The 14,901-nt window shown below is 43.3% G+C and overlaps 1 protein-coding gene across 14 annotated transcripts in view; it reads left to right on the top strand.

The window, feature by feature from the left end:
• NOL8 (nucleolar protein 8) overlaps positions 1–14,901 on the top strand; it is a 602,139-nt gene that overhangs the window by 286,036 nt on the left and 301,202 nt on the right. For 11 of the 14 annotated variants that reach the window (XR_012235284.1, XM_073592676.1, XM_073592685.1 and 8 more), the window contains one exon: positions 14,074–14,250. The exons of the other annotated variants lie outside the window; for them this stretch is intronic. Coding sequence is in view for 10 of the 11 variants with exons in the window: in XM_073592676.1 (XP_073448777.1) it covers positions 14,074–14,250 (177 nt within the window). In the remaining variant the exon portion in view is untranslated. The remainder of the gene's footprint in view (positions 1–14,073; positions 14,251–14,901) is intronic. 14 annotated transcript variants of the gene reach the window in all.

The following is a 14,901-nucleotide window of genomic DNA, read 5'->3' on the forward strand; positions in this document are numbered from 1 at the left end:
GTTTATGACTGCCTATGTCATTTCTTGAGGTGCTAAAATGGCAGGGCAGTACAAAACCCCCCCAAATGACCCCATTTTGGAAAGTAGACACCCCAAGGAAATTGCTGATAGGCATGTTGAACCCATTGAATATTTATTTTTTTTGTCCCAAGTGATTGAATAATGACAAAAAAAAAAAAAAATATTTACAAAAAGTTGTCACTAAATGATATATTGCTCACACAAGCCATGGGCCTATGTGGAATTGCACCCCAAAATATATTCAGCTACTTCTCCTGAGTACGGGGATACCACATGTGTGGGACTTTTTGGGAGCCTAGCCGCGTATGGGACCCCGAAAACCAATCACCGCCTTCAGGATTTCTAAGGGTGTAACTTTTTGATTTCACTCTTCACTGCCTATCACAGTTTCGGAGGCCATGGAATGCCCAGGTGGCACAACCCCCCCCCCAAATGACCCCATTTTGGAAAGTAGACACCCCAAGCTATTTGCTGAGAGGCATATTGAGTCCATGGAATATTTTATATTTTGACACAAGTTGCGGGAAAGTGACACTTTTTTTTTTTTTTTTTTTTTTTTTTGCACAAAGTTGTCACTAAATGATATATTGCTCACACAGGCCATGGGCCTATGTGGAATTGCACCCCAAAATACATTTAGCTGCTTCTCCTGAGTATAGGGATACCACATGTGTGGGACTTTTTGGGAGCCTAGCCGCGTACGGGGCCCCGAAAACCAATCACCGCCTTCAGCGTTTTTAAGGGCGTGAATTTTTGATTTTACTCTTCACTGCCTAACACCGTTTCGGAGGCCATGGAATGCCCAGGTGGCACAAAACCCCCCCAAATTACCCCATTTTGGAAAGTAGACACCCCAAGCTATTTGCTGAGAGGCATGGTGAGTATTTTGCAGCTCTCATTTGTTTTTGAAAATGAAGAAAGACAAGAAAAAACTTTTTTTTTTTTCTTTTTTCAAATTTCAAAACTTTGTGACAAAAAGTGAGGTCTGCAAAATACTCACTATACCTCTCAGCAAATAGCTTGGGGTGTCTACTTTCCAAAATGGGGTCATTTGGGGGGGTTTTGTGCCACCTGGGCATTCCATGGCCTCCGAAACTGTGATAGGCAGTGAAGAGTGAAATCAAAAATTCACGCCCCTTAGAAAGCCTGAAGGCGGTGCTTGGTTTTCGGGGTCCCGTACACGGCTAGGCTCCCAAAAAGTCTCACACATATGGTATCCCCGTACTCAGGAGAAGCAGCAGAATGTATTTTGGGGTGTAATTTCACATATTCCCATGGCATGTTTGAGCAATATATCATTTAGTGACAACTTTGTGCAAAAAAAAAAAAAAAAAAAATTTGTCTCTTTCCCGCAACTTGTGTCGCAATATAAAATATTCCATGGACTCGACATGCCTCTCAGCAAATAGCTTGGGGTGTCTACTTTCCAAAATGGGGTCATTTGGGGGGGTTTTGAACTGTCCTGGCATTTTATGCACAACATTTAGAAGCTTATGTCACACATCACCCACTCTTCTAACCACTTGAAGACAAAGCCCTTTCTGACACTTATTTTTTACATGAAAAAGTTTTTTTTTTTTTGCAAGAAAATTACTTTGAACCCCCAAACATTATATATTTTTTTAAAGCAAATGCCCTACAGATTAAAATGGTGGGTGTTTCATTTTTTTTTTTCACACAGTATTTGCGCAGCGATTTTTCAAACGCATTTTTTGGGGAAAAAACACACTTTTTTAAATTTTAATGCACTAAAACACACTATATTGCCCAAATGTTTGATGAAATAAAAAAGATGATCTTAGACCGAGTACATGGATACCAAACATGACATGCTTTACAATTGCGCACAAACGTGCAGTGGCAACAAAATAAATACATTTTTAAAAGCCTTTAAAAGCCTTTACAGGTTACCACTTTAGATTTGCAGAGGAGGTCTACTGCAAAAATTACTGCCCTCGATCTGACCTTCGCGGCGATACCTCACATGCATGGTGCAATTGCTGTTTACGTTTGACGACAGACCGCCGCTTGCGTTCGCCTTAGCGCAAGAGCAGGGGGCGACAGGGGTGCTTTTTTTTTTTTTTTCTTTTTTTTTCTTTATTATTTTTTTGCTTTTTTATCTTATTTTTAAACTGTTCCTTTCATTTTTTTTTTTTTTTTAAATCATTTTTATTGTTATCTCGGGGAATGTAAATATCCCCTATGATAGCAATAGGTAGTGACAGGTACTCTTTTTTGAAAAAATTGGGGTCTATTAGACCCTAGATCTCTCCTCTGCCCTCAAAGCATCTGACCACACCAAGATCGGTGTGATAAAATGCTTCCCCAATTTCCCAATGGCGCTATTTACATCCGGCGAAATCTAAGTCATAAAATGCTCGTAGCTTCCGGTTTCTTAGGCCATAGAGATGTTTGGAGCCACTCTTGTCTCTGATCAGCTCTATGGTCAGCTGGCTGAATCACCGGCTGCATTCTCAGGTTCCCTGTTGAGACAGGAGAGCCAGAGAAAAACACGGAAGACGGTGGGGGGGGCATTCCCTCCCACGGCTTGTAAAGGCAGTCTAGAGGCTAATTAGCCGCTAGGATTGCTTTTACATGAAAGCCGACCGCTGGCTGAAAAGAATGATACCAAGATGATACCTAAACCTGCAGGCATCATTCTGGTATAACCATTCAAAGTCGTGAATGGCGTACCTGAAGACAAAAAAATGGTTAACAATAAAGCACAGTAAACTATAAATAATTACATACCTGAAAAACAAACATGATAAAACATAATAACAATAACAATAAAACACTGCAGAATAGAATATAGAATACAGTAAAAAAAGAGCAGAACAATAGAGAGAGAGAATAGAGAGAGAGAACAATAAAACGACAACTATTTTTTTTTATTTTATATATATTTTTTTTTTTTTACACTTTTTTTGTAACTAACTTTTATAACTGTAACCGGTTCCAGGTTCGGGTCTCTCAAAATGCGATGGCATCTTGGGAGACCCTGTGAAAGTGTGCCTAGTCTGTGCAATGCTGTACCCTACGCTAATACTCAACTAGTGTATGGTAGCGTTCAAAACATTCACCAATGCAAAGACCAGGATTGTCAGGACAGGAGGGACAATAATAGCGGGTGTCACGCCTATATCCACGCTTGCTGCAGACACAACATCTTTTTGGGGGGGTTCGTTGGGTAGGGGTACTCGGGAGCACATAAAAATGCCTCTCATGCAGCCGACTGCATTTGGTTGGGGATGTGAATGGGGGAAGTACGGGCGCTGCAGAAGTGGTGGGTTCCCAATTAGGATTGGCGAATGCAGCAGGAAGGGCACTATGGGCACGACGGGCCTGTGTTTGTCTTTTTGGTGGCAGCGGGACACTACTTGTGCTTGTCACCTCACCAGCTTGAACTGCACTTATGGGACTCGCCACGTCACCAAGTGTTACTGCAGCGCTGGTTTGACTACGACCGGGGTGTACTAGGCCGCTGGTGCTTGCCAGTTCAATAAAAAGCTTCCAAAAAAACTGTTAGCGATCGCAGGGATCAGGCCTGACTCTGCGAACGCTGCAGTTATGCGTTTAGTGTTTTGTAAGTGACAGTGATCGATCGATACTGCACTTGGGTGGGCTGGGCGGAGGGGCAAAACGCAGGTGCTAGCGGGTATCTGGGCTGATCCCGCTAACACTGTGTTTTTGGGAACCCTAAACTGCTGGGGACGCTAGTATAGATCTGATCAGATCAGATATTGATCCGATCAGATACTATACCACTAAGGGAGGCGCATGCTGCGTGCGTGGGTGTTAGCGGTACTGGCGCTAATCTGACGCTGCCTGGGGCGACGCATATCACCGCCGGGCGATCAGGGGGCTAAACCTTTATTAGGTAATAAACGGCGGGTGCCCTGACACTATAAAAAATAAACGAACTAACCTGCGTCACCCGTAACGGTTATACGGTGATCAGTGGTGAAAGGGTTAACTAGGGGGCAATCAAGGGGTTAAAACATTTATTAGGTAGTATATGGGGGTCCCTGTCACTATAAAACGCTGACGGCGAACCTAAATATTTACCTCACTAACTAGCGTCACCAGCGACACTAATACAGCGATCAGAAAAATGATCGCTTAGCGACACTGGTGACAGGGGGTGATCAAGGGGTTAAAACTTTATTAGGGGGGGTTAGGGGGGTACCCTAGACCTAAAGGGGGGTAATACTCACTGTCCCAACACTGTAACTGTCACAAACTGACACTATGCAGTAATCAGAAAAAAAAAAAAAAAAAAAAAAAAAAAAAACCTGCTGGTGTCAGTTTGTGACAGGGGGGGGGTGTGATTGGGGGGGGATCGGGGGGCGATCGGGGGGGGGATCGGGGTGTTTTGTATGCCTGGCATGTTCTACTGTGTGTGTAGTGTGTTGTGCACTCACATTGATGTCTTCTCCCCTCGGCGCTGGAACGGAAACTACCGAGCCGAGGGGAGATGACATCATTTCCTTTGCTGCTGTTTAGCATACAGCAGCAAAGGAATGTTCCCATTGGCCGGCGGCGATCGCGAGGGGGGGGCCACGAACGGATGGCCTCCCCCTCATCTCGGATCGCCGGGGAACAGAACGGGACCGCTTCGGGCACCGGGGGGGGTCCGATCGGACCCCCCACCCGCGAGAGGCAAATCACGTACATGTACGTGATTTTGCCTGCCCGTGCCGCCTTGCCGACGTAAATCGGCGTTAGGCGGTCCTTAAGTGGTTAAAATAAAAATTTTATTATAGCATACTGTTATATTTACAGAAACTGTTATAAAACAGAATAACTGCCTTCTGCCATATTTCTGTTATGGTTAGTTGACAGTTGTTCTTTATACATAGTTTGTGGTGTTGTTGGGCCAAACTATATCATTGTCTTGCCCTAAGCTGTCAGCCCGCTGCATATGCAAAACTCTATGTTCTGTATCTGTGACTGTCTACATACTGCAGTACTATACACTATACCACACTGTGTACCGGGTATGGGCGGAGACTTCCAAAAACACAGACTAGTCTACATTGCTTGCTGGGATTGGCTGAGCACCGTTTTGTAGACTAGTCTGTGTTCCCAGAAGTCTCTGCCCATACCCGTGGGCCGGAACACAGTGCGGTCTACTGTATGACTATGTATGTAACTCGCAGCTACATATATACACTTTTATCGCACATGCAGTCGCTGACACCTTAGGGAGAGAACTTAAGGAAAAAATTACTAGTTCTCAAGTTGAAAATAAATAAAAAATACATTTTATTATAGCATTAGCTATAATGTTATTCTGTTTCTGTAAATATAAGTTTAACGGCCTTCTGTCATATTTCTGTTATGGTTAGTTCTTTATACTTAGTTATACATAGTTTGTTGTTGGGTCAAACTATGTCAGTCATTGTCTTTCCCTAAGCGGTCATCCTGCTGCATGTGCAAAACTATATGTTCTTTATCTGTGACTGGCTACATACGTACTACACTATACCGCACTGTGTTCTGGGTATGGCTGGAGACTTCCAGAAAGAGGCTAGTCTATATTGCTTGCTGTGATTGGCTGAGCACCGCTGCTGTAGACAAGTCTGTGTTTCGGGAAGTCTCCGCTCATACCCGGGGGCCAGAACACAGTGCGGTCTACTGTATGACTATGTATGTAACCCGCAGGTACATACATACACTTTTATCGCACATGCAGCTGCTGACACCTTAGGAAGAGAGAACTGAATTACTAGTTCTGATTTAAGTTGAAAATTAATAAAATAAAAAAAGTCTTCTTAGACTTAGTCTTTGGCATTTTTATATTATTTATTTATTTTTTATGCCTGCGTGGTTTTTTTTATTTTGTTGTTATGGTGCAATGTGCACTGACTGCAGTCTGCACTGCAGGATATGCTGTAGTTACACTTTAATTTATTATAATTTTGTATTTTTTGTTTATTTTATCTTCTCTGTCCAATTTATGTGGGTTGCTTTTTATTAAAGTACTAATTTACTGGATTGTACTATTCTTTTTTTCATAAAATTAATGATTGCGTTGAATATGAATAATATAACCAATATAACACAATTTTATATATCAAATTTCTTTGTTTAATATATAAAAAAAGCCATTTTCGGTATCGGTTTCGGTTTTGGCCTAGTGTATTTTTCATTTTCGGTATCGGTTTTGGCACCAAAAAACCCATTCGGTGCACCCCTACTTCATGGGGAGGGTGCAACTCTGTTGGGGTAAAGAATGGCCCAAAATTTGGAGGGACTTTTAGAGGAAGCGATAGCCAACAGTGAGCAGAGGTCAGAGGGTACTAATAGAGGTAATATAATACCTAAAACCTGGGGGAGTGGCTGGACAAAACATAATTGCAGCCTCAAAAAAAGAATAAGGAAATTTGCATCCGTACAAAACTGAGAGGCATGTTCACAATTGTCAGGAGCCTAGCTAACAAAATGGAGGAATTGGAGCTGCTGTTACACAAGGAGGATTTGAACTTTGTGGGTATATCAGAAACTTGATTTGACAGCTCACATGATTGGTCAGCATCTATTCAGGAGTATTTGTTTCGAAGGGACAGGGAGGGTAGAAGAGGAGTGATTTGCCTGTTTATCAAAAATGATTTCTTAGTGAATGTGAGTGATGACCTTGCGAATAGCGAAAGGGGGGAAGTGGAGTCCCTGTGGGTGGAGCTTCAAAGGGAAGAGACAGGCGAGAAATTAATACCCGCATGCTACTGGCCCCCTTATGCCCATATGCTATAGTCCCCCTAACCTAAAGGATGAGAAAAAGTTAGCTGCCCTTTCACAGTTTGAAATGGCAGCGTGTAGGGCAACATCATCATAACGGGGGACTTCAACTATACAGATATTGACTGGGATGAGGGGACATCCAACTCTTTAAATGCCTGTCATTTCTTAAATGTCTTACAGGACAACTTCATGTCCCAATTGGTGGATTCCCAAACTAGAAAGAACGCTTTGCTAGATCTATTAATTACAAATAAAACTGATCTGGGCGCAGATGTGGAGATACTGGTCAATTTGGGAACCAACGATCACTGGATAATTCAGCATAAATCATAGGAAAAGAAGGCACATTGGTAGTACAAAAAACACTAAACTTCAAAAGAACCAACTTTTCTAAACTGTGCTCAATACTAGATATTAAATTGGACCAAATTCTAGAATCATTGAACACTGAGGGAAAAATGAGAGTGCTTTAGGAACATAAATAACGATATCACTAAGTGTATTCTTATGGGTAATAAATCTAAAAGACCGACCGTTAAACCTGAATGGCTAACATTTTATGTAAAAAGACACATTAAAGAGAAAAAAAAAATGGCTTTCAAGACATATAATGCCGAGGGGTCATTGACAGCATTTCAACACTACAAAGAATGCAATAAGAAATGCAAGAATGCAAAAGAGCGAGTCCAGTTGATTATAATCAACACCACATCTACATCTAGATATCTCTCTCTCTCTCTCTCTCTCTCTCTCTCTCTCTCTCTCTCTATATATATATATATATATATATATATATATATATATATCTATATAGAATTTACAGTATTTCACAAAAGTGAGTACACACCTCACATTTTTGTAAATATTTTATATCTTTTTATGTAAACAACCCTTAAGAAATCACACTTTGCCATCTTTCTGGGTATTGGGCTCAAAACCGCTGCAACAGTCTAGGAGCGTGAATATTATCTTCTGTTTTCCCAAGAATTTGGGAGGAGCTTTGAAGCCTAAGAGAGCCATACTTTGTCTCCAACCTTAAAGACGGGGTTTCTCCTCCTTGTCGTACTGTTTCTAGTAATTCTCTTGGGCCCTTTGCATGGTTACCTGGAAGGTTTGGTAGTTAGCCTGGATGGAATTTATCCTGTCCTGAACTGCTGGGACTGAAGCCTCCAGTATGACATTGCACAAGAATGAGGGTTGGAACCCGTAATTGGCCCAGAAAAGGTGACTGATTAGTGGTTGTATGGACTGAATTATTGTATGCAAACTCCGCATATGGGAGTAAAGAGATCCAATCGTTCTGGGGAAAAAGAGCAGAAGCAGCGTAAGTATTGTTCTAAGGTTTGGTTAGTTCTTTCGATTTGACCGTTGCTTTGGGGATTATAGGCTGAAGATAGACATACTTTAATTGAAAGCATTCTGCAGAGCACCCTCCAGAACCCAGAAGTAAACGGCACCCCTCTATCGAACACAATGTTAGGTAAGCCGTGTAGTCTAAAAAAGACAGTCGGACAGTTTGAGGATTCGCAAAAAACGCTCAGTTGAGGAAGATTACAAATTTGAAGCAAAACAATGCTATCGGAGATTTAGAGAAAGAGGCTACCCCCACCATGTCCTTAAGAGAGCAAAAAGTATTGCGAGACAGAAGACGAGGCCGGACTTAATCTTATCCCAGACAAAGACGCAACAAAAGGCTGAAGGTCCGGTGAGGTTTATTATCCCATTACCCATAACCAATTGAATACAGCGTACCGGACTTCTAACTAAACACCTGACCGATCATGTGACCACACACCATGAGGAACTATCTCCCGGAGCATCTATGACAGAGCGGAGTGGCGTCTTGATGTTACATACTGAGCAGCACTTTGAACGGCCTTAGACCCATCCCATGCCCAGTAGAGAGACTGCAGAGACTGACGGCTGAAGCGGTGAGAGCCCAGCTGGGCACCCCTTTCGCTATTTATTTCCAGCCTCTCAATCTGCTGTCGCTCTTTCCTCCATTCATGGAGGGCTGATTGACATAGGAGATATTGGTGAACTGTGGAAATTATTTCTTTTGTTCCGGTCAGCAAATAGGTTCAATGCATACCTTTTTAGAAGTCCTCCATTTCATATTCCACCAAGAGACAGATAATATATCGGAGATTGTTGTATCTATCTATGATCTGGATGTATTAATAATTTGGAATGCTGTCCTTTTACTTGGGTCCGCTGGCGAACAAATAAGCCTAGTGCACTGAAGTTTCTAATGGCTTGCTGAGATCTTCTTTTGATGCATGTAGATTTTGCAATATGGACTGATTGAGTTGCATGAGGAGTATCTCTACTGTAGATATATTTGGTGATTTATTTGTATTACCACTGCTGACACTCTTCAATACATGCTAACATTTGACTTTTCACCACTTAACCAGCAAACCATAGGCCATATTACAGTGCCACCTAGGAGTAAGCACTTTGTGTAAGTGTGAAACGTGTCAGCTATTGTGCTGTACCACCCCAGTGGTGCCCCATGTACCCCATGATCCTGTTTCATGAATAAAAGAAGAATTCAATCAATTTATTCCGGTGTGCAGCTTTCCAGATCTTTTCATCCATCCACACCCCCCTGGAAAAATGAGGACCATGTCTTTCTGCCTGCAGGAGTGCTCTGCATTTGTATCCATTGCTGCAGCATGTTTTTATTATTTTTTGGTTAGGTATAGTGAGATGCATGGTGCCAATTAGGATACACTGTTCTCTGTTCTGCATATACACTTTACTCTGTTCTGCATATACTTTATACCTTTGTGTTTGTATAAACCCCCCTCCCCCCCTTATTTTTCAATAAAGCCTACTATATATTTTGTACCATAAGCCGTGGTTGACCCTTCCTCTTATGTTTCTTTCTGGGGACTCTCTTGTCCCCACCAAAATCATTTTTATACAGTCATTTTGCTTCATTGGATAGGTATCCCATTTAAGTATGACAAATCGGCTGGTACTTCATTAATTTGGTGAGGGTGGCTTCTAGGACTTCTTTTATTTATTTTTTTTAAGCCGTGTAGTCTGACTATTTCTCTTATGAAGGTCTTCGCTGTGTCTGCAGCAGATGGTGTACCCATCATGGGCAAGAAGTGTCATTTTGGACAAATGATCCACGACTACCAGGATGGTTGTAAACTCTTCTGAGGGAGGTAGCTCTACTATGAAGTCCATGGATTTTTCCTTCCATGGTTGCTTCGGCACTGGCAGTGGACGTAACAAAGACTTGATGTTGGACCCCTTATTCCGCTGACAGGTATTGCAGAAGCTAACATATTCCTTGCAATCAGATTTCAGAGTAGGCCACCAAAAATATTATTTTTATTATTATTATACAGAGTTTATATTTTTTTTTATTTATTTTTATTTATTTCAGGTACTTATATAGCGCCGTCAATTTACGCAGCGCTTTACATATACATTGTACATTCACATCAGTCCCTACCCTCAAGGAGCTTACAATCTAAGGTCCCTAACTCACATTCATACATACTAGGGACAATTTAGACAGGATCCAATTAACCTACCAGCATGTCTTTGGAGTGCGGGAGGAAACCGGAGTACCCGGAGGAAACCCACGCAGGCACAGGGAGAACATGCAAACTCCAGGCAGGTAGTGTCGTGGTTGGGATTTGAACCAGCGACCCTAGTATATAGCGCTGACAGTTTACGCAGCGCTTTACAACATTAGGGCAGACAGTACAATTACAATACAATTCAATACAGGAGGAATTGGAGAGCCCTGCTCGTTAGAGCTTACAATCTAGGAGGGAGGGTCAAGTTATACGAAAGGGTAATAGCTGTGGGGGATGAGCTAATGGAGAAAATAATGCAGTTGTTAGATGGAGGCAAGATAGGCTTCTCCGAAGAGGAAAGTTTTCAGGGATCGCCTAAAAGTGGATAAATTTGGATACAGTCTGACAGATTGGGGTAGGGAATTCCAGAGTATGGGCGAGGCTTGGGAGAAGTCCTGGAGGCAGATTTGGGAGGAGGTGATGAGGGAGCTAGAGAGCAGGGGGTCTTGGGAGGAACGGAGAGGGCAGTTAGGTTGGTATTTTGAGACTAGGCTAGTGATGTAGCTGGGGGCAGAGTTGTGGATGACTTTGTACCTTGTTAGTATTACAAATTTCATTTGTTGGGCGAGTGGCAGCCAATGGAGGGATTGGCAGATAGGGGTAGCAGACACTGAGCGGTTTGTAAGGTGGATGAGTCTGGCAGCAGCATTCATTAAGGACTGAAGGGGGGGATAGTCTATTTAAAGGTCAGCCTATGAGGAGGGAGTTGCAGTAGTCGAGGCGAGAGATAACCAGGGAGTGAATCAGGAGCTTTGTGGTTTCATTGGTTAGAAAGGGACGTAGTTTAGAGATGTTGTGGAGTTTGAGGTGGCAAGCTTTGGAAAGTGATTGGATGTGGGGCCGAAAGGAGAGTTCAGAATCCAGGATAACACCTAGCACCCTGACGTGGGGATGGGTGGATGGTTGTGCCATTGCTCTTGACAGATAAGTCAGCGGAAGAGGCACGTGGGGGAGGAAATATTATAAGCTCGGTTTTGGACAAGTTGAATTTGAGGAAGTGGTGTGACATTCATACAGATATGTCGGTTAGTAAGTTAGTGATGCGTAAGGAGACTGATGGAGTGAGTTGAGGGGTGGAAAGATAGATTTGTGTATCGTCAGCGTAGAAATGATATTGAAAGCCATGAGAGGCTATCAGCTGACCTAGGGAAGAGGTGTAGATTGAAAATAAAAGAAGTCCAAGAACAGAACTTTGGGGGACCCCGATGGAGAAGGGAAGGGGAGTGGAGGAAGTAGAATTTTGTAAGTGACACTGAAGGTGCATTGGGATAGGTAAGATGAGAGCCACTGAAGAGCACAGTCGTGGAGACAGAGGGAGTAAAGTTTTTTTGAGGAGGAGGGGGTGGTCAACCATGTCAAAGGCAGCTGAAAGGTCCAGAAGTAGGAGTACAGAATAGTGTCTCTTGGTTTTTGCAGTTAGTAGGTCATTTGTGAGTTTTAAAAGAGCAGTTTCTGTGGAGTGTTGGGGGCGAAATCCAGATTGAAGGGGATCAAGAAGGTTGTTCTTAATGAGGTGGTCACTCAGTTGTAAACCAGGCGTTAAAGGAGTTTAGAGGAAAAGGGGAGCAATTAGGGTGTAGGTTGTTAAGATTGGAAGGGTCCAAGGATGTTTTTTTTTAAGTATGGGGGTGACCAGTGCATGTTTTAGAGCATTGGGGAAAATGCCAGAGGTGAGGGAGAGATTGAAGATGTGGGTTAGAGAGTGTAGGATGGAGTCAGAGGGCGACCCATAGCATTTGAGAGGGAATAGGGTCCACCGGACAGGTGGTTAGGTGGGCGATAGAAAGGAGTTTAGCAGATTTGAATGAGGGGAGTGTCAGTTGTACCTGTTGACATGGGGTCTTAACTGGGGGAGATACCTGTATAGTGGAGATTTTCATCACGGATTGTATCAATCTTGTTTTTGAAGTGATAAGAGTTTACGGGGACTGGATGAGAAGGTGTTATTGAGAGTTGTAATATAGGTTTGCTTGGCAGTGTGGAGGGAAGAATAGTATTTTTGGAGGGAAGATTTATATGGTTGAAGTCTTTAAGAGACTTAGTCTTGTGCCACAGATGCTGAAGAGCGCGACTACGTTTTTTGAGAACTAGTGTCATTTGTTTGCCAGGGTTGTAGGGGTCGAGGCCAGATTCTGCGTGTAGTGAGGGGAGCGATCTTGTCCAGGTTGGAGGACAGGGATTTATTATAGATGGACGTGGCTTGGTTGGGGCAGGACAGCGGAGAGATTTTGTCAGAGGTGGTCAGTAGCAAAATAGAGGAGAGAGGAGTTGAAGTTGCGAAAGTTTCTACGGGTGATGGTTAGGCGATTGGAGGGAAAGGTGGTGGAAGACGGGGTGCTCTGGGGGGATGGGAGGAATCCCACTCCACCTCCCTTGCATCCATTAGGCCTAGGGGAGTGAGTCCAGTGAAGGCCACCCTGGGATAGGGAAGCAGGAGAAGGGGTGTCAGATTAGTGGAGCCAGGTTTTGGTGATGGCAAGTAGATTAAAGGAATTAGTGACACAGAGGTCGTGAACAGTGGTGAGTTTGTTGCAGACAGAGCGAGCGTTCCAGAGGGCGGCAGGAGAGGGGGAGTTTCGGTTGGGAAGAAGAGGAATTGAGACTAAATTGCGTAGATTGTGACTATTGCCAGAGGGTGTAGGTTGATGGGTGTGTTGGGTACAGTTAAATAAGGGAGGCCCAGGAGAAGCAGAATAGTAAGGGAGGTAATATGATAATATGATTTGTATGAGGGGACATGCTTCAGTATCCTGGGGGGTTTGGTAGCAACTGGGCTTAGCATTAGAAAGAGGTGGGAGGGGAGAAGTGAGGGTGATATGTACAGATTTTGGGGTGGAGCAGAGGGGCGAAGAAAAAAGAGTTTGAGGAGAGAGGCTGCAATTGTGAAAAGGAGGAGAGGCAAAGAATGCATGTTTCAGAGAAGAAGGTGAGATGATATGGAAATGAGGTCACCTGCAGTCTGCTGTGGTTTGCTTTGTGCAAATCGCTGAAGTGCAAGAGCAGAAGTGCCACTTATTTAAAGAACCCCACTTTGAAAGAACCCCTTGTATGTGCAGCCCCCTGTATGTGTTCCCCCGTAAAGAAGGCCTGTTTTTATACCGTGTTGGGTGTGGATAGAATCTGGCAATTAATCAATCAGGAGGGGATATTAGGCACACAGCTAGCAGAGCAAAACTTTCACACCACAATCAAACTGCAAAGGGGAATAAAAGGCCAAAATTGTAAAGATAAGGGAACCCATAACTTAGGTAAGACTTAATGGCTAAATAAACATTGAAATAATGTGAGCATTGCTACAGATGGAGTTGAAACAGTGGTGACGAACAGATTTACCAGGTATGCTTGTGAGCAGTCAGTCAATGCTCAGTTGGCATATGGAAGTATAAGCGCAGATTACCAACTATGCTTGTGAGCAGTCAGTCAATGTTCAGTTGGTATATGGAAGTATAAATGCAGATTACCAAGTATGCTTGTGAGCAGTCAGTCGGTGTTCAGTTAGTATATGGAAGTATAAATGCAGATTACCTGTGAAGAGAGAAGAAAATGTTCAGATGGATGGTGCAAGAACAGAAGTGCCACTTATTTAAAGAACCCCACTTCTATGGAAGAACCCCCTGTATCGTTGAACAAGCTCCATAGTCTTTCACACCCCAAAGTGGCCTGAGATTTTATCCTGATACCAAAGGAACCCTTTCTGTTTTTTTAGGGAAGATGCCTCTGGTTCCGGGCATTGGGAAGAAGCCTGTTTAAGTGAGGAGCTCAAATCAGATTGGATCATGAGGAAGTTTCATGGTTTCAGGATTGTGCTGGGAGCTATTTCTTCGGGAGTATCAGAAAACATCCGAGACAAAGCATCGGCCTTCCCGTTTTTGGACCCAGGGCGGTAGGTAATGTGGAAATTAAACCTAGCAAAGAGCAGAGCCCACCGAGCCTGTCGGGGTCTTAAACGCCTAGCAGTGCAAAGATACTCTAGGTTCCTGTGATCCGTGAATATCATAATGGGGTGAGAGGCACCTTCAAGGAGATATCGCCAATCCTCCAGAGCAGTTTTAATGGCCAAGAGTTCTTGATAACCCATGTCATAATTTCTTTCTGACTGACTCCTCTTCCGTGAGGAGAAGGCCACGGGATGGAGCAACGACTTAGGCCCTGGTTGAGATAAAACTGCCCCTGTGGCGACTTCAGAGGCGTCAACCTTCAAGATGTAAGGCAGAACAGGATCAGGGTGTTGTAGGATTGGTGCAGAGGTAAATAATGATTTCAGCTTGTCTAAGGCAGATTGAGCTTCCGGAGACCACAGGAACCGAGCATGTAGACGGGCTACTTGGGTGATAGGTGAAATGGTAGAAGAAAAGTTCTTTATGAACCTTCTATAGAAATTTGGGAAGCCCACAAATCTTTGCACCCCCTTCTTATCTGATGGAGTTGGCCAGTCCAGGATTGCCTGCACTTTTTGTGGATCCACAGCTATACCACCAGTGGAGATAATTGGCCCCAGAAACTGTATTGATTCCTTTTCAAAGTCGCATTTTTC

This window comes from Aquarana catesbeiana, linkage group LG07, assembly GCF_042186555.1.
Source record: "Aquarana catesbeiana isolate 2022-GZ linkage group LG07, ASM4218655v1, whole genome shotgun sequence".
In the NCBI taxonomy this organism is placed as follows: Eukaryota; Metazoa; Chordata; class Amphibia; order Anura; family Ranidae; genus Aquarana; species Aquarana catesbeiana.